General features: G+C 41.6%; 1 protein-coding gene across 4 annotated transcripts in view; it reads left to right on the top strand.

Moving 5' to 3' along the window:
* znf711 (zinc finger protein 711) overlaps positions 1–21,073 on the top strand; it is a 73,511-nt gene that overhangs the window by 39,624 nt on the left and 12,814 nt on the right. For all 4 annotated transcript variants that reach the window (XM_068047683.1, XM_068047682.1, XM_068047681.1 and 1 more), the window contains 2 exons: positions 14,974–15,117; positions 18,237–18,374. In XM_068047683.1, the coding sequence (XP_067903784.1) occupies positions 14,974–15,117; positions 18,237–18,374 (282 nt within the window). The remainder of the gene's footprint in view (positions 1–14,973; positions 15,118–18,236; positions 18,375–21,073) is intronic.

Consider the following 21,073-nt stretch of genomic DNA (forward strand, 5'->3'; position numbering starts at 1 on the left):
TGAGGCTAATAGAAAGTGTGGCGAGTCGATGAGACTTAGCAGTTGGCAGGAAAAAAAGACAAAAAAAAAGACAGAAGCGCAAGGGGAGAGCCAACTGTGTAACAGCCCCGACAAACAAATTTTTCTGCAGCACCTGTGGAAGAGCCTGTCACTCTAGAATTGGCCTTTATAGCCACTCCAGGCGCTGCTCCACACACCACTGACCACCTCCAGGCGCTTACCCATTGTCTCTCAAGATAAGGAGGCCAAAGAAGCAAAGAAGAATAGAAAAGATCAGTGAGGAGTGTGGAATTTGCAAAAGAAAAATCAGAGGACAACACCATATCTTGTTGTAAGCCTTTCATTGGTACGTGACTTTTGTGAGTTAGTTGCCATAGATCTAAAGTTATGGGACAAAGGTAGAAATATTTTCATTCTACATTTTATAGACCTGGCAACCTGGAAAGATTTAATCTTTCTACTATAATACATAGTAAGGACAAAAGAGTGATTATAGACAAAATCATGAAGAAATGGATAGGGGCTGGACTTGGGGCATCAGCTAAGTTTCTGACTGAAATTGGAAGGGAATTTGCCAATGACAAGTTTAGAGACGTGTGAAAACATGGACATTATGGTCATGAATACCGCAGCTGAAAATCCTTTCAGAAATGGACTCTGTGAAAAGAATCATGCGGTAATCAATGAAATGCTGCTTAAAACTTAGCTGATCAACCAGACTCCAAGTTTACACGGTCAGTTCATGCAAAGCATTCACTCCAAATAGTTGGAGGGTATAGTCCCTATCAATTGGTCTATGGGCAAAATCTCAAATTGCCTTCTGTGCTGTGCAACAGTCTTCCTGCACTAGAGAGTACTACCATTAGTTTCTCTGCACGCTTGAATGCTTTACATTCAAGAAGACAGGCTTTCATCAAAGCTGAAATCTCACAGAAAATTTGGAGAGCTCCAAGGCATTGCATAAGAATATCCAAGACACAATTTAATTCAGGAGATTTGGTATATTATAAGAGAGAGATCATAGATAATGAAAAGGCCTTGGTAAAGTAATAGGTCATTATGGTAAGACAGTAGTTATCAAATTTGGCAATCAAACTGTTAAGGTTCATTTCTCATGATTAATCGGGATTAATTATAAAATCTCAGATTCTGAGCAGCTGATAGAAATAAACGAGGCACCTCGTACATCAAATGCTCATGTGTTTTGTGATGAATCTCCTGAAGAACAGAATCCTGTAGATCAGGGCTGGATAGCAGTAATGTGAGAGATCATGATGCACAGGACAAAGCAATCTCATACAAAGGCCAATTGTCCAGAGTGGGTGCTCGGGTGACATATATTCCAGAGGTTTCTAATGAATGGAGAGATGCGATAATTGTGGGACATGCAGGAAAAGCTACTGGTGAGTTTAGTTGGAAATGTTCCAGGATGATGGCCAAGAAGCGAGCCGTGGACTGGCAAAAGAGTGAAAGAATGGAGAGTATGAAAGCACAGTGCAAGTTCTGATAGGTCCAGCAGAGACTCTTGTGTCGGAAGACGATCACATACCGGAGAAAGAGCCTCCGCTAGGATGTGAGGGAGATCTCACAGTAGTAGTCTCAACAGACATCAAAGGCCATAGGTTGAATAGATTACACGATGAAATCAAGGCCCACAGCACTGTTAGGAAGGGCATTCCAGGATTTTGATCCTGTTACAGCCAGATGAGGAACAGGTCTCAGGCTCCCCTTTCGCCCCTTCTCTGGTTTGACCGCAACAGGGTTTATCCTTTTTTTTAACACAGTGTTTGAACTTAACACCTCAGTGAGCGCTTGCTCCTGATCCTCTAATGTAATTGCCAAAGAACCAATCAGACAGGTTTTCTTGAGTTTAAACAAGAAAGATTTAAGTTTATTATTCTTAACACTCTAAACTGGTTAATATTACTAAAATATACTACACATTCACGCACACATTTACACGAGAGTCACACACATATACACGCAAATAGATTACAGGGTGAAAACAGATTTGGGTGGTTGGAGTCGAGTCTGGAATAAATGGAATTTAAATTCTGAATATCAGTCCCAGAGTCCTTAGTTGAAATTGTAGTCCTGAAGTCCTTACTGGGCCACGTGCATGGTTGTGGGCTTGATCCCTGGCTCTGGAAGGCAGAAGAGGGGGTTTGATCTTTGTCCCCTAGCTGTTGGCTGTGGCGATCTGTAGACTTGGCTTTACCAGTTGTAGCCGGGTCTTCTCTGGATCTTTACTGGAGAGAGAGAGCTGCTCCCTGGATGGCTTTTCAGTTACCACTACCTGCTTTCTGTCTCGCAAAGCTTACAGCCTCCCCTGAGCTGCACAGGTAGTCACATGACATTACCAAAACCTTTTTGTGGTTTTAATGAGGTCTTTCTGGAATTTTCTCTGAGGTTCAAGGCTCTACCCCTCAAGCTGTCCAGTCACACTTGGTGGGGGTTGGCTCTTTCAAAGTCAAGGGTGTCAATGGCTCCTGACGACCGTGTTGATAAAGCTATTTCAGGTAATTTAATCAGAGAGCACCCCATTATTCTGGCTAGATTGTTGTGTTGTATCCAGTCTAATCCTTTGGTGTTTCAAATGTAAATTGCAGTGGCCATCTTGGCTGCCAGTTTACTGTTTAAAAAAAGTTATTTGTAAGAATTTCCAGTAAAAGTCTCAGGCAAGGTTCCAACCGATGAAATTAATATTTTCCATTATGCATGTAGGGTTTTCATGACAATCCCGTGACAGTGAAGGAGCGGTGGTGTAATTGCAAGTCAGGCTGGTGTGTGACTTGGAGGGAAACTTGCAGACAGTGGTATTCCCGTGGGTCTGCTATCTTTGTCCTTTGAGGCGGTAAAGGCTCTTGCAGTTTGTGTGGAGGACAGAGGGACTGAGGGGGGAGTGAAAAGGAATGTAGTGGTAGTAGAGGACAATATGGTTGGGGGATAGATACTGTTCTCTGCAGCCGAGAGCATGAGTCCCAAAGACAGTGTTGCCTGCCCAGTGTCAGGGTTAAGATCATCACCTCGGGACTGGAAGGGAACTTGGAGTGGGAGGGGAAGGTTCCAGTTGTCGTGGTGCACGTGGATACCAACGACATAGGTAGGACTAAGAAAGAGGTTCTTCTGAGGGAGTATGAGCAGCTAGGCGATAAAAAGCAGAACCACAAAGGTAATAAATTACTACCTGAGGCAAGAGCAAATTAGCATAGGCATCAATAAGATCAGACAGTTGAATGCGTGGCTCAAAGATTGGTGTATCAGAAGTGGGTTTCGATTTATGGGGTTACTAGCATCAGTACTGGGGAAAGAGCGAGCTGTACCGTTGGGATGGTCCTCACCTGAACCGCGCTGGGACTAGTGTCATGGCAGTCGTATACCTAGGTTGGTCGAGAGGTCTTTAAACTAAACAGTGGAGGAGGAGGGTTCATGTGAGGGGAGATGTGGTAAATTAAAGAGAAAGGACAAGGCAATAGTGCAGGGCAGCGCTTCAGGTAATGGTAACTAGAGTGTGACTAGAAGGGACAGATCATAGAAATATAAGAGTGCACCAGTAAATCTGGTCAGAGTAGGGAAAATAGCTTTAAACTAACGGGAAGGAGGGTTCAGGTGAACGGAGATTCAGAAATCCAGCGATAACAGTTTGAAGCAATAGAAAAGTATATCGATGTGGGTAAAGACAAATTGAGTAGGACAGGAAGGGACAGAGAGTTTAATGGTAATAGTGCATCAGAGAGTAAGGTCTATACAGGGAATAATAGTAAAAAATTAATTTGAAGTCTCTATCTGCGCAGCGCATCAGCAATAAGATTGATGAACTAGTGGCACAAATAAATGGTTTAGATATCATCATTACAGATAAATGTTTACAAGGTGACCAAGGTTGGGAAATAAATATTCCAGGCTTCACAATATTTCAAAAAGATGGGCAGAATGGAAAAGTAGGAGGAAGAGCTCTGATTATAAAGGATGACATAAGGACAACAATGAGAAAGGATCTTGGCTCAGAAAATCAGGAACTGAAATTAATATGGGTAGAGATTAGGAATAGTGAAGGTAAGAAAATGCTGGTGGGAGTGGTTTATTGGCCCCTAACAGTAGTTATACCGTTGGACAGAACATTAAACAAGATGTAATTGGAGCTTACAACAAAGGCAATGTAATAGTTGACGGGGACTTGAATCTTCATATTGACAGGACCAATCAAATTGGCAAAGGTGGTCTAGAAGATGAGTTTGTAGAATGTTTTTGTGACAGTTTCTTGGAGCAATATGTTGTGGAACTCACTAAGGATAAAGCTATTTTAGATCTAGTATTGTGCAATGAGGCAGGGTTAAATTCGTGATGTCATAGTAAAAGATCCACTAGCAAAATGTGATCATGATACAATTTAATTCCACATTAAGTTTGAAAACAACATACTCCAATCACAAACAATAATCTTAAACAAAGCTAATTACATAGGTATGAGGGGAGAGCTGACTAAGGTTGATTAGGTAAATAGAATAAAAGGTATGGTAGTAAATAAACAGTGGGCAACATTTAAAGAAGCAATTCAAAATGTTGAACAAAAACATGTTCCATTGAAAAACAGGCTCAGTGAGAAAGATCTACCCATGGCTTACTAAGGAGGTTAAGGATACTATTAGATTAAAAGAAGAGGCCGTCCTTACCTGCTCTGGCCTACATGTGACTCCAGACCCACAGCAATATGGCTGACTCTTACATGCCCTCTGAAATGGCATAGCAAGCCACTCAGTTGTATCTAACCGCTACGAAGTCAATAAAAAAAAATGAAACCGGACGGAGGACCCGACATCAACCTAGGCACTGGCAACGACAACGGCAAATCCAGCCCTGTCAACCCTGCAAAGTCCTCCTTACTAACATCTGGGGGCTTGTGCCAAAGTTGGGAAAGCTGTCCCACAGACTAGTCAAGCAACAGCCTAACTTAATCATACTCACAGAATCATACCTGACAGACAATGTCCCAGACACTGCTATCACCATCCCCGGGTATGTCCTGTCCCACGGGCAGGACAGACCCACCAGAGGTGGCGGTACAGTGGTATACAGTCGGGAGGGAGTTGCCCTGGGAGTCCTCACCATCGACTCTGGACCCCATGAAGTCTCATGGCATCAGGTCAAACATGGGCAAGGAAACCTCCTACTGATTACCACCTACCGCCCTCCCTCAGCTGATGAGTCTGTACTCCTCCATGTTGAACACCACTTGGAGGAAGCACTGAGGGTGGCAAGGGCTGAAAATGTACTCTGGGTGGGGGACTTCAATGTCCATCACCAAGAGTGGCTCGGTAGCACCACTACTGACCAAGCTGGCTGAATCGTAAAGGACATAGCTGCTAGACTGGGTATGCGGCAGGTGGTGAGGGAACCAACAAGAGGGAAACACATACGTGATCTCGTCCTCACCAATCTGCCTGCCGCAGATGCATCTGTCCATGACAATATTGGTAGGAGTGACCACCGCACAGTCCTTGTGGAGACGAAGTCCCATTTTTACATTGAGGATACCCTCCATCATGTTGTGTGGCACGACCACCGTGCTAAATGGGATAGATTTCGAACAGATCTAGCAATGCAAAACTGGGCATCCATGAGGTGCTGTGGGCCATCAGCAGCAGCAGAATTGTGCTCAACCACAATCTGTAACTTCATGGCCTGGCATATCACCCACTTTACCGTTACCATCAAGCCAGGAGACCAACCCTGGTTCAATGAAGAGTGCAGGAGGGCGTGCCAGGAGCAGCACCAGGTATACCTCAAAATGAGGTGTCAACCTGGTGAAGCTACAACGCAGGACTATCTGCGTGCCAAACTGCGTAAGCAGCATGCGATAGAGCGAAGCGAGCCCATAACCAACGGATCAGATCTAAGCTCTGCGGTCCTGCCACATCCAGCCGTGAATGGTGGTGGACAATTAAACAACTAACTGGAGGAGGTGGCTCCACAAATATCCCCATCTGCAATGATGGGGGAGCACAGCACATCAGTGCGAAAGATAAGGCAGATGCATTTGCAACAATCTTCAGCCACAAGTGCCGAGTTGATGATCCACCTCGGCCTCCTCCTGAGGTCCCCAGCATCACAGATGCCAGACTTCAGCCAATTCGATTCACTCCGCGTGATATCAAGAAATGACCGAAGGCACTGGATACTGCAAAGGCTGTGGGCCCTGACAATATTCCGGCAATAGTACTGAAGACCTGTGCTCCAGAACTTGCCGTGCCCCTAGCCAAGCTGTTCCAGTACAGCTACAACACTGGCATCTACCCTGCAATGTGGAAAATTGCCCAGGTATGTCCTGTACACAAAAAGCAGGACAAGTCCAACCCGGCCAATTACTGCCCCATCAGACTACTCTCAATCATCAGCAAAGCGATGGAAGGTGTCATCAACAGTACCATCAAGCGGCAGTTGCTTAGCAATAACCTGCTCAGTGATGCTCAGTTTGGGTTCCGCCAGGGCCACTCAGCTCCTGACATCATTGCAGCCCTGGTTCAAATATGGAAAAAGAGCTGAACGCAAGAGGTGAGGTGAGAGTGACTGCCCTTGACAACAAGGCAGCATTTGACCGACTGTGGCATCAAGGAGCCCAAGCAAAACTGAAGTCAATGGGAATCAGGGAAAACTCTCCGCTGGATGGAGTTGTACCTAGCACAAAGGACGTTGGTTTTGGTTGTTGGAGGTCAATCATCTGAGCTCCAGGACATCACTGCAGGCGTTTCTCAGGGTAGTGTCCTAGGCCCAACCATCTTCAGCTGCTTCATCAATGACCTTCCTTCAATCAGAAGGTCAGAAATGGCGATGTTCACTGATGATTGTGCAATGTTCAGCACCATTCGTGACTCTTCAGTCCATGTAGAAATGCAGCAAGACTTGGACGATATCCAGGCTTGGGCTGATAAGTGGCAAGTGACATTTGCGCCACACAAGTGCCAGCCAATGACCATCTCCAATAAGAGAGAATGTAACCATCTCTCCTTGACATTCAATGGCATTACCTTCGCTGAATCCCCCACTATCAACATCCTAGGGGTTACCATTGATCAGAAACTGAACTGGAGTAGCCATATAAATACTGTGGCTACAAGAGCAGGTCAGAGGCTAGGAATCCTGCTGCGAGTAACTCACCACCTCACTCCCCAAAGCCTGTCTACCATCTACAAGGCACAAGTCAGGAGTGTGATGGAATACTCTCCACTTGCCTGGATGGGTGCAGCTCCAACAACACTCAAGAAGCTCGACACCATCCAGGACAAAGCAGCCCGCTTGATTGGCAGCCCATCTATAAACATTCACGCCCTCCACCACTGACGCACAGTGGCAGCAGTGTGTACCATCTACAAGATGCACTGCAGCAATGCACCAAGGCTCCATAGACAGATCCTTCCAAACCTGCGACCTCTACCAACTAGAAAGGCAAGGGCAGCAAATGTATGAGAACACCACCACCTGCAAGTTCTCCTCCAAGTCACACACCATGCTGACTTGGAACTATAACGCCATTCCTTCACTGTTGCTGGGTCAAAATCCTGGAACTCCCTTCCTAACAGCACTGTGGGTGTACCTACCTCCCATGGACTGCAGCAGTTCAAGAAGGCAGCTCACCACCACCTTCTCAAGGGCAATTAGGGATGAGCAATGAATGCTGGCCTGGCCAGCGATGCCCACATCCCATGAATGAATAAAATAAAAATGCTGCAAAGAATAGTAGTAAGTCTGAGGTTTGAAAGTGTTTTAGAAATTGGAAAAGGGCCACCAAGAAGTTGATGAAAAGGGAAAAAGTCGATTATGAGAATAAACTAGCCAGGAATATAAAAACAGATTGTAAGAGCTTTTACAAGTATATAAAAAGGGGGAGGAGCTAAAGTAAACTTTGGTCGTTTAGAAGCAGAAAGGAGAAATTATCATGCAGAATGAGAAAATGGCAGAGACATTGAAGATACAAGTTACATACCAGAAATAGAGGGTAACCTGGGGGCTAGTAAGAGTGAGGAAATTAACGTGATTAATATCAGCAGAGAAAAAGTACTGGAGAAAATTAAGGGACTAAAATCTGACATCCCTAGGACCTGATGAACTATATCCTAGGGATCTCAAAGAGATAGCTGCAGAGATACTGGTTGCACTGGCTATGTTTTTCCAAAATTCCCTAGATTCTGGAATGGTCACAGCAGATTGGAAGTTAGCAAATATAACACTGCTCTTCAAGAAAGGAGGAAGAGAGAAAACGTTGAACTACAGGCCAGTTAGCCTAACATTAGTCATTGGGAAAGTGCTTGAATCCATTATTCAGGAATTCTTATCAATGTACTTAGAAAAGCCTAATATGATTAGAACAAGTCAACATGGTTCTTCCGAAAGGGAAATCCTGTTTGACAAATTTATTGGAGTTTTTTTGAGGATTTAATGGTAGGGTAGATAAAGGGAAACCAGTAGATCTAGTACACTTGGATTTCCAAAAGGGATTCGATAAGTTGCCACACAAAAGGTTAATACACATAATAAAGGCTCATGGAGTTGGGGGTGATATATTATTAGCATGGATAAAGGATTGATTAATGGACAGGAAGCAGAGAATAGGGATAAAAGGGGCATTTTCAAGTTGGCAGGCTGTGACTAGTGGAGTGCAGCAAGGATCAGTGCTGGGGCCTCAGATATTTACAATCCATATTAATGACTTCGACGAAGAGACAGAGAGTGATGTATCTAAGTTTGCTGATGGTACAAAGCTAGGTGGGAATGCAAGCTGTGAGGACACAGAGGATGTAAAGAGACATAGGCAGGTTAAGTGAGTGGGCAACAAGGTGCCAGATGGCGTATATTGTCGGGAAGTGTGAGGTTGTAAGAATGGAAAATCAGAATTTTTTTTTAACGACGTGTAGCTTGTAAATGTTGATACTCAGCAGGTCAGGCAGCATCTATGGAGAAAGAAGCAGAGTTAATGTTTCAGGTCTGTGACCTGTCATTAGAACTGTTCTTGTATTGCCAACACTTTGTTTTTATTTCAGATTTCCAGCATCTGCAGTATTTTGCTTTTATATTATTGTAAATGTTGATGTTCAGAGAAGCTTGGGTATATTTGTACAAGGAACACAAAAAGTTAGTATGCAGGGCAAGCAAGCAAATGGCATATTAGCCTTTATTGCAAGGGGATTGGAGTGCAAAAATAGAGAAGTCTTACTACAATTGTACGGGGCTTTGGTGAGACCACACCTGGAATATTGTGTGCAGTTTTGGTCTCTGTATTTAAGGAAGGATATACTTGCATTTAAGGCAGTACAGCAAAGCTTCACTAGATTGGTCCCCGGGATAAGAGCATTATCATATGATGAGAAACGGAGTAAATTGTCTATCTTCCCTGGAGTTTAAAAGAATGAAAGATGATCTCATTAAAACATTCAAGATTATGAAGGGGCTTGACAGGGTAGATACTGAGACGTTTTTGCTCTTAAAGCGAGAAGGAAATCTGTTAATTGTATATTAATTGTTCAGTTATGTGCAGGTAGAGGGCATTAATTGGGGTTTCACTTGAGCACATATAAAGAGACACTTGCTGAAACTGGTGTGGTTGAGTTAGGAGGTGTGTGCTTGTAATGTTTCACTTTGTAAATAAATGTAAGACTGAGTAAAGATTGGCTTCAGTATCATCCTTCAACTGGCTTTCTGGAATAGAACATGGAGGGCCATTCCAGAGCCTAAAATGGCTGTTAATAGGTCAGTTAATTGGCCATTCCTGCCTTTGGAAATATCCCGTGGTGACGGGCTGATGTCGGGCTTCCCTCCCAATGCCTTCCACTGCCATTTTACCAACCGTCCCACCTCCCAGCCCATCTCCAGTGGGCTGGTAGAATCCCGTATGCAGATTCTAAATCAGGAAGTGTAAGTTGGGATATTTAATTCAGTGTAAAATCATGTACAGAAAGTGAACTAAAGAGAGATGAGAGATAAAAAGAAAAAGTTTTCCCAAATTATTTTAGTTTTGTATTTTTAATCTCCCAACTATAAGGAAAATCTGAAGGAATGAGACTCCACACTTACAAAAGTAAATTTTCAGTGCCAAGGAAGTTGTTTGGTAGTAATTAAAACTTATCATGCTGATAAAAAGTCACTTACATTTGAATAGACAATTTCTAACTTTTTCTGGCGAGCTTAGTGAGTATCTAGTGGGTACGTGCCGCGACTTCATGCCTATTATGTGTTTGAATGCTGAGACGTTTAGCTAGGTAGCAAAGCTTGAGGAGGAACAAGATAAATTGGACAGCAATTTTCTGTTTTCCTTGTTTAATTTGCATGTGCAGTTACTGGAGGTTGCTGTCTCATTTACTCCATAATACAGTGAAAACTGATAGCCTCACTGTTACTCTTACCACGCAATCCGGACCATTAGCTGCACTCGAGGGGACTCTCTCCTTTTACCCATATCTGGACACCCATTTGATGACCATGAGCACAGCTGTTGAATTGATGGTCTCAATTTTCAGTCAGTTAAGCCTAGTAATAGACATCAATATATTCTCAGTGTAATCCTGGAAATTCTTTTTTGGACATCCACGAGAATGTAGCTAGGTTTAAGAACCCTTATTCTATGGAGGTAGCTATTTTTTGCTATTCATGTTCTGGACTTCAAAACTACACCTGTTAGTGCAATACATACCTGAGACTACACCATAGCTGGTGTGAGTAGGTACTACACATTCAGTGACATTTGTGTGTTCTGATGAAGGTTGAAATAAAACTGCTTTTGTTTCCCATAACATTCACAACTGATGCGTTCTTGATTAGCTGGGGAGTGCAAGATGCACAGTTTCTTCAGTGGACACAAAGACACATAACTTCATTAGAGTTAGGTGTTTGCAGGGAAAATTAACTTTGAATTGGATTTAGAACATTAACTCTGTTGCATTTCATTCTTCCTTGGGTTGGTTACTTAGTTGAGGGACATTTAAGCTTGGAGTTTCCACTGCCTTTCCTCAATTTTGTGGGTGACAACAACAAATGGGATGGAGATCCATAGTGATGGATCTTCTTTCATAACAATAGAATACAATGTTGTGAAAAGCCCCTTCGCTGTCTCTTAGTTCAGATATGAAGCACCAGTCTTTTGGAATTTTCATTTTGAATGATGCCTCTTTAATTGTGGCAATTTAGCCAAATTGCTTCTCACAATGGTGCACTTGCCCATGTTATTGCTTTAGAGATCAGAGATACTAGCATAATAACCATGGCCTACTCGGCTTTATTTATCAACAGAAGCAGGCCTCGTCCAGCTTATTTAAGCTAGCATCTTTTCTTTAGACTGTTTTGTGAATTGCTTTCTCCTTTCAGAGTGCAGCTCAGAGCTGTAGTTAAAAATTAATTTGAAAGTGTGTGGTACAGTAATATTTTATGGTATAATGTGCGATGAAACCTTGTGTCGTATTAGAATATCTACATTTGGTTGAAAGGTGTTAACCTAACTTTAACAAAAAAATAAATGAAATCCTCATTCTGAGTTCCTTTGTATAAACTTAAACTGACAAACATCCTTGGTCAAAACATCTAAAGAAAATGAGGGGTATATCCAATAGTTGTCACAAATAGTAATCTTCTGATGAACTGTGAAAATCTCTTACAGCGAAGGGTGATTTTTACTTGTGTACCAGTAGAATATGAAGGATAATTTAAAATGAAGGAAGAATACTATAGTCTGAGATGAGTAATCTGCCTTTAACAGCCCTCCTGTTATGAGGGTTTCAATTTTTTGTTGTTAAAACTTGAGAATCTATATTAAAAACTAAAAAGGATTCCATGGATGCTGAAATCTTGCAGCTGAACTTTTTTCTTAAAAGGAAGGTCAACAGAAGGTTGACCAGTAAACAAATCTGACTGGAAAGAATCTGTTTGCAAATAACCCAGCAGGGGTTTATGCTTGTGACTCTGGAAAGGATGTTTATAAGGGAATGGCAAACCAAGATTTATGGTTGTCATACAACTTGCCTGTGGAAAGGTTTTTATTTCATTTTGAACTGTAAAATAAGCCAGTGGGTGTTTGGCCAAGAACAGAAAGAAGTTTGCTTCCTGATCTGCTGGGAGAAGACAGCTGATATCTCTATCTCTTTGAAGAATCCCTGCATCAAGTTGTACTGTTGCCTCCTGTATTTGAAGAAATTCTGTATGTTTGCAGAAACCTTGCATCTTTGAAGGAACTTTGCCTCGAATGTGTGAGAATTGAAACCTTTGTTGCTGCACACCTGATGTGAGACCTGCGTGAAGCCTTCTGTAACTGCATCTCTTGAAAGACTTTCCAGACTTTTCAACATTGCCTGGAAAGAACTGTTCTAGGAAGATTCCTAGTGGCAGCCACCTATTTGCCATTGGGACACCTCGTCAAAACAAAGGGCTTCCATACCTTCTCTTCAGTCTAAGTTTTTTATTCCTTCTATTTCTTTGTAATAGCTGTAAACAAAAATCCCTTTCCCCCCCCCCGTTTACCAGTTGTGTACATGTGTGTGTGTGTGTGAGGGCTAGGATAAAAATAAGGGGCTTTAATATTTCAATTTGCATGTATGTTTACTTCATAATTGATTAAGGCTTGGTTTATAAAAGATGGATAATTTTTTTGTTTATTAAAGAAACCTGGTTGGTGTGCTTTATTCTGGTGAAAAATAGAGTATCTGATTGTTTCGGTAAGTGGGAAAATTTAAATATATGTTGTGACCTGTGGAGAAGTTGGACTGAATTAACAGTGCACTCCTCCCGCCTCGGTCGTAACACTACCAAATTCTCATTTAATTTTCCAAAGACAAATGACACTGCATTTCTTTCCATGATTTGATTTAACTATGCTGAAGCTTCAATAATTAATGCCATTAAAATTAAACCAATCTTATTTTGAATCTTGCGCCAGTATACTAATTATGATAGCCAGTTTTTTATTTGTGGTTGCCTGATCTGTATCCCTTAAACCAATTTGTTCAAAAGAGCTGCCTTTTTAAAATGTGTGGTACTTGGTACAACCGAGCTGGGAGGAGTGTACTGTCTTTTCTAGTTCCACTTCTCCACAGATCACAACATATATTAAAATGTTTACCCAGTTACCGATGGTCATTCATATTCTCTACTCTTTATCCCGGAATAAAATACACCAACCAGGTTTCTTTAATAAACAACAAAGTTATCAGTTTATTATAAAACAAGACTTAACTATTAATGAAGTAAAGCAATAACACACAGATTAAAATATGAAAGTTCCCTTTTACCTTAGCCTCCCTCTCTCTCTCACACACACCCATTCACATACATACGCACACACACCGGTTAATCGAAAAATAGAGATTTTCTCTTCAGAGCACTGTCACAAAAATAAGACAAAAAAGAGTACTTTGGCCAAATACTTGCGAATTCTTGAAAAAAAGAAAATATAGAAAGATGTCAATTATCCCTTTTTGGTTTGGGATCCCAAATACACGTAGAAGGCTGTCACTGGGATCTTTCTAGAGCAGTTCTTTTCCGGTGACATTGAGGATCAGTTTGGCTGGCTTTCCAGGAGAAATGTGGCATCAGGGGTTTCTGGCTGGCTTTTCAGGAGACATGCAGCATCAGTTTCTCTTTCTTATACTTGATTCTCAGGAAGTTCTCAAAGAGATGGAAGAGGGTGCTGATGGTGACTGCTCTCTTGGCTGGCTTTCTCCAACTATCTTCAAAACCGTTCACACCCCAACACACTGTCCAAAGCAAAACCAAAAACAATATCTCGAGTCAAGCCTCCAGACCCCTATAAATCCTGACCTGTCACTTCTCTGTAGACATCTCCCCCAAGTCATAAAGCTCCTGCTGGGTATTTATCTGAAGACAGGTGACTTTCAGTAAATGGTGTTTTCAAACAAGACCTCTCAGTGTCCTTTCAATGACCCCAGTGAAAAAACATCCATAAAATACTTTTCAGTTTTCCCAAATAAAACAATGTCTATAATTCTAAAATACATGTCATCAAAAGCAACTTAACAAAAAATATAGAAGCACCATCATAACATCTCCATCCTTGGAGGAATGAAATGCCATTTTCAAATGTGTTTCATTACAAACAGTAGGAAAAAACAAGATGAAAGATATTTTAAAACACATTTTCACACTCATACTCATTCACTCCTAACCTGTAGATAATACAATTCTGCTTTGTACTATCTTTGCACTCAGATAACTCAAAGCAATGTTAAATCCTAGACAGAGCATCTGCAGTTGCTTTATTTTTTTCCCGCAATGTGGATAACCTTCAAGGGATAAGGTTGCAATAGTAAACGCCATTGAAATAGACTGGCAGTCTGGATTTTGAATTTTTCCACAAAGGCTAGGGGGTTATGATCAGTATATGCCAGTGTCTCTTTGCAGTCGTGATGGACATTGACCTCAAAATGCTTGAGCTAGCAATAAGCCCAGGGTTTCTTTTTCCACCATTGGATATCTTTTTTGGTGTTGATTTAGCTTTTTGGAAAAGTGTCCCACTGGCCTTTCTATGGCTGATTCATCGTCTTGTAACAGGACTGCACCAACCCGCATAGGGTATTTATCTGAAGACAGGTGACTTCCAGTAAAGATTGTTTTCAAACAAGACCTCTCCGTGTCCTTTCAATGACCCCAGTGAAAAAAAAATCCATGGAATTCTTTTCCGTTTTCCCAAATAAAACAATGTCCATACTTCTAAAATACATGAGTCCTCAAAAAATACTTAACAAAAAATACTGCACATCCAATGAAAATTGAGTGTATCGGCCCCAAATGAGGTTTGTGCACACTAGAACTTCAGGAACTAAATTGTATAACTTGCAACTGAAGGATGCCTTCCAGGTTTATCAGTTGATTAAATGGCTCATTTTCTGCATCTGAGTGGCCACTGTGCCTGACAGAAAAGTAATTGAAGAAAGTTGATTTGAGTTTTTCTTTAAAGTCTGCTTGTTTTCTTCTTTGAAGGCGAAACTGAAGTTATTACAGAGAATGATTATCAGAATGGCCATACCATAACCGGAGTGCTTGAGCAAGGGAATGTTGGTAGAATGCCTCGGGAAAAGATGGTTTACATGGCAGTCAAAGACCCATCTCAGGACGATGACATTAGTAAGAAATTCTATGTACGATTTCCTTTTTAGTGCTCATTGAAAGGCAAACTATAACGTACTCAGAAATTGTGAATTTAGCCATGTTACTTAGTAATGCAATCTTCTTTCTAGAATCCTGACAGATAACCAATTATAGACATACTTCAGTAATTTTTCAGAATGAAGTAACATTTGCTCTTTCAGTATGCAGTAGCATGGAATATGGTAAACATTGCGTGTCTTATGTCTAACCTGAGACTTTTGTTAAAAAAAAAAGCTGAGAACCAAAATACAGTAATTCAGCAAGCACTAGAAGTAGAATAAATGGGTTTTTCAAAAAAAATTATGTCTTGGTACATGTAGCAACAGAAATTAAAACAGGATTGCAGATTGTACTAGTTGGGAAAAACTGTCTAAATTTTAAATAGAGTTCACTTTTAAAGTACATCATCAAGCTAAATGACTGACTTGCTATGTCGCTTCATTAATTTCAACTTAATACACATATATTTTCGAATCTGAAAGTGTAAGATACTGGTTGATGTTTTAGTAAAGACATTTTGTCAAAATTGATTAATATAACTGCTGCTTTGGATTGAAAGATTTATAAATCATGTTTTTAAGTGATCCTCCTATACTTAGAACTCCTTAATAAGAAACATCTAATTTTCTGGGAGTTTATACAGGAGTTTGTGTAAACTGATCATCACACACTATGGGCTGGATTTTGTTCTCCCCCAGGTGTTGGGCACTTTGGCGGGGGGTGAGGGTTGGAGAGGGCTGCCACGCACCTCATGCCGGGAGGGCCCCGGCCCGATATTACCGGCAGCAGCAAGGCCTCCTGTCGGCCCTTGCACCGCTCGGCGACAGGACCCCCATTTGAATATTTAAATTAAAATTAATGATGCTCACGTTGCCGCCTGATGTCTGGTTGTGATCTTCGGCCTGGTGACTGGCACTTGCACGCCATCGGATCCTCGTCCAGGGAAACGAAGTGTCACACTGGTGGGGAGAGGGGAGAAGGTACATTTATCAGTGCGGGGGTGGGGTGGGAGGAGATGGGGGGAAATGGGGTCAAAGTAATGTCATGTGGTATAGGGGATGATGGGAAGGGTTGGAGTTTAAAGTGTGCGCAGTTTGGTGTGGGGGGGTACGGTCAGATGGACAAGGTAAGTGTTTGGGCGGGGGAAGGGCAAGTAATTAATTTTATTGTCATGGGGGGGTGGGAGAGGGTCAGAAGAAATGTCTGTATTTCTTTTCATTTACTTTAACTTTAAATTTTTAAATTTCCCAGTCGGGCACAAAGACCTTTAAAAATGGTGTCAGCGCCTGCACACAGGCAGCTGACTCCATTGTCGGGTACGGACAGCCAGTGCTCTCCATGTGATCAGTGGGGGGTGGCCTGCCCCAGCTATTTAAATGAGCTGCTGCACAGAAGATTGTGGCCCGCACGGGTGGGCTGCCTTTTTTTCACCTAGCGCCGACATCGGCGCAGGCGCAGAAGTTTCACCCGATGTTTGGGTTAGTTTGGCACTAACTAGACATTTAGTGGAGGTTAAAAAAAAAATTGTGAATGCTGGAAATTAAGTATAGGTATGTTGGCATATGAAACAGTAATGATGTTTCAAGCAAGCACCCTTCATCAGACTGGTGTAGGGCAGTTAACTTTAATGGATTGACATAAATAAAAAAAAGGGAGTTAAGAGCACAGCTCTGTTAAATATTTTTTTAAAAGTCACTGCAAATGGGTTTAAAGGCCTAGAAACATTTAAAAATGTTGAGAAAAGGTTTGACGTTGCATGATGTACAAACACAATCTCGATTAGTTACTCTTCCGCTTTTATATTTTTATATTTAACCTATGCCTGTTCTTTCTCTCCCTTTGTACTGATCAGTCCTTATACAGGACTCTTCTGCCTGTCTTTGCCATTTCTAATAATAGGTGTCCATCCAAAATGTTAACAATCTTTTCTCTCGCATGCCAACAAACCTGTTGAATATTTCCAGTAATTTGTTTTATTTTTGTTTTTTATGGTTTTGTGTCTTATAGTCTTTATTCTCGCACTATTTTTCATGTATGGATCCTGATTTTTATTTTCAAAAAAAGAGACTGTTGCATCACAGAATACTTGTACCAGTTGAAGTATTGGGTTATGCGAGCACAATGAATTTGTGAGAACGACAAAACAGGAGTGAGTTTAAGATATAATACATCAATGACTGAGTCGTAATAACCTATACTTTTCAGAGGAAGTTTTTGGTAATGTTAGTAAACTTAATTGATGTAATTGTATGTCAGCCGTGGCTCAGATGGTAGCACTCTCACTTTTGAATTAAGGTTCCAGGTTCAAGTCCCACTGCAGGGCATGAGCACAAAAATCAAGGCTGACAGCCCAGTGTAGTACTGAGGTGCCGTCCTTCAGATGAGACCTTAAATCAAGCCCCATCTGCCTGCTCGGGTGGGTGTAAAGGATCCCATAATACTATTTCAGAAAAGCGCAGGGGAATTATCCCTGGTGTCCTGGCCAATTTATCCTTTAATCAACATCACAAAAACAGATTATCTGGTCATTATCGCATTGCTGTTTGTGGGAGTTTGCAATGCGCAACTTGACTGCAGCATTTCCCACATTACAGTGACTACACTTCAAAAGTACCCTATTGGCTGTAAAGCGCTTTGGTACATCCATCTAGTGGTCATGAAAGGCACTATATAAATGCAAGTCTTTTTTTCCTTAGTTACATTATCTCTCGGAAAAAGGTGTTTGCAACACTTAATTCTCAAATATTAAACTGAGGGTTGGGAGATTGATGTGAACAGCATACTTTAACATGTTACTTTAAACTCCTGCAATAGTGTCAAGTACTCAGATTAAATATCGAACTATCCATACATAGCCTGACTGCATTTATAAAAACTCTGCCAGAAGAATGTCTCCAACTGCACCAACATGCTTTCCATTGACGAATTGAACTACCTATTTTAAATTTACAATTGTGCTAATTGTACTGAATTTTGAGAGTAATACATAATATTTTCATCTAATTCTGTAGATTTGCTGATTCTTCAATTAACTTTCAGAAAACTAGAAAATCTTAAATCACTTTTGACTAAACTACTATTTATACGTTATTCAGACTGTGCCGATATTGCTGATGAAGTTTACATGGAGGTCATTGTTGGAGATGAGGAGGCAACAACGGTCCATGAAACTCAGGTTGAGGATTCTGGCATCAGTAAAGCCTTTGTACCTGTTGCATGGGCTGCTGCATATGGTAAGAAACTGGCAGGATTTGTGATTTACATTTAACATTTTCTTCAAAATTAAGATCAAGCTGTTTGCTTGATGTGCACCCTTGCATTTTAAAAGAGTCTAGAGAAACAATAATTTTAGCAGAATATTTTTTAAAAGGTGAGTAACTTCTAAATGTTAATGTTCAGAGAGACTTGTGTGTAGTTATACAAGGAACACAAAGTTAGCAATAAAAATAAGAAATGCTGGAAATACTCAGGTCTGGCAGCATCTGTGGAGAGAGAAGCAGAGTTAACGTTTCAGGTCAGTGACCCTTCATCAGAACTGACAAATATTAGAAATGTAAAAGGTTTTAAGCAAGTAAAGCAGGGGTGGGGCAAGAGATAACAAAAGAGATGTTGATAGGACAAAGTCATAGAGAATAACTGACCAGAAGGTCATAGAACAAAGGCAAACGGTATGTTAATGGTGTGCTGAAAGACAAAGCGTTAGTACAGAGAGGGTGTGATTTGACTGTAAAGCACAAAGCACTCTGAGCACAAACATTAAAAAAAACAAAATCATTGGGTAGGCACAGTAGAAACAAACTGAACAAACTAAAAAAACTAAAATAAAATAAAATAACCAAATAAAAAATGAAAAAGAAAAAATAACTAAACATAACAGGATTGCAGAATACTGGGCTAATGGGAAGATTCTTGGTAGTGTAGATGAGCAGAGAGATCTTGGTGTCCAGGTACATAAATCCCTGAAAGTTGCCACCCAGGTTAATAGAGCTGTTAAGAAGGCATATGGTGTGTTAGCTTTTATTAGTAGGGGGATCGAGTTTAGGAGCCACGAGGTCATGCTGCAGCTGTACAGAACTCTGGTGCGGCTGCACCTGGAGTATTGCGTGCAGTTCTGGTCACCGCATTATAGGAAGGATGTGGAAGCTTTGGAAAGGGTGCAGAGGAGATTTACTAGGATGTTGCCTGGTATGGAGGGAAGGTCTTACGAGGAAAGGCTGAGGGACTTGAGGTTGTTTTCGTTAGAGAGAAGGAGGAGAAGAGGTGACTTAATAGAGACGTATAAGATAATCAGAGGGTTGGACAGGGTGGATAGTGACAGCCTTTTTCCTCGGATGGTGATGGCAAACACGAGGGGACATAGCTTTAAGTTGAGGGGTGATAGATATAGGACAGATGTCAGAGGTAGTTTCTTTACACAGAGAGTAGTAGGGGCGTGGAACGCCCTGCCTGCAACAGTAGTAGACTCGCCAACTTTAAGGGCATTTAAGTGGTCATTGGATAGACATATGGATGAAAATGGAATAGTGTAGGTCAGATGGTTTCACAGGTCGGCGCAATATCGAGGGCTGAAGGGCCTGTACTGCGCTGTAATGTTCTATGTTCTATAAAAAGGGCCCATCATGCTCAGAAATTATTGAACTTAGTGTTCAGTCTGGCAGGCTGAAGCGTGCCTAATCGATAAATGAGGTGCTATTCCTCGAGCTTGCATTGATGTTTGCTGGAACACTGCAGCAATTCCAGGACAGAGATGTGAGCATGAGAGCAGGGGGCGGGGGTGGGGGGGTGCAGGGTGAGGTGTTGAAATGGCCTGCAACCGGAAGCTCAGGGTAATGCTTACGGACTGAGCGGAGGTCACCCAATCTGTGTTTGGTCTCCCCAATATAGAGGAGACCGCACTGTCAGCAGCAAATACAGTATACTAAATTGAAAGAAGTGCAAGTAAATAGCTACTTCACCTGAAAGGAGCATTTGGGGCCTTGGATAGCGAGGAGGTAAATGGGCAGGTATTACACCTCCTGCAGGGGAAGGTGCCATGGGAATTTCCAGCATCTGCAGTATTTTGCTTTTACACAAAGTTAGCATGCAGGTACAGCAAGCAATTAGGAAGGCAAATGGCATGTTAGCCTTTATTGTAAGGGGATTGGAGTACAAGAATAAGGAAGTCTTGCTACAATTGTTTGGGGCTTTGGTGAGGCCACATCTCCTGGAGTACTGTGCACAGTTTTGGTCTGCATATCTAAAGAAGGATATACTTGTATTTCAGGCACTACAGTGACAGTTCATTAGATTAGTTCCTGGGATGAGAGGGTTGCTGTCTGATGAGAGGCTGAGTAAATTTGGTCTATACTCTGTGGAGTTTAGAAGAATGAGAGGTGATCTCAATGAAAGAAAAAGAATCTGAAGGGGCTTGACAGGGTAGACACTGACTTGTTTCCCCTGGCTGAAGTATCTGGAACATAGGCACAGTCTCAGGATAGGGGGGCCGATCATTTAGAACTGTGATGAGAAATTTCTTCACTCAAAGGATTGAGAGTCTTTGGAATTCTCTACCCCAGAGGGTTGTGGATGTTCCATCTTAGAATATATTTAAGGCTGAGCTAGACAGATCTTTGAGATCTCAGGGAATCAAGGATCGTATTGAATGGCAGAGCAGACTCGAGCCACCCGCGCTTATTCTTTTGTTCTTAGATAGTAGAGAGACTATTCCACACATTTAATAATCCGCTAGAGAATGATGTAGTGCCAGAGGACTGGTGGATAGCTAGGATTGTACCTATGCTTAAGGGAAACAGAGCATGTCCAAGGAACTATAGATCAGTCAGCTTAACTTCAGGAGTAAGAAAAATAATGGAATCCCTACAAAAGGGGAAAATATAAAAACATCTAGAGACCAAGATATAATAATGAATAGCCAGCATGGATTTCAAAAGGG

This window comes from Heterodontus francisci, chromosome 15 (assembly GCF_036365525.1).
Source record: "Heterodontus francisci isolate sHetFra1 chromosome 15, sHetFra1.hap1, whole genome shotgun sequence".
In the NCBI taxonomy this organism is placed as follows: Eukaryota; Metazoa; Chordata; class Chondrichthyes; order Heterodontiformes; family Heterodontidae; genus Heterodontus; species Heterodontus francisci.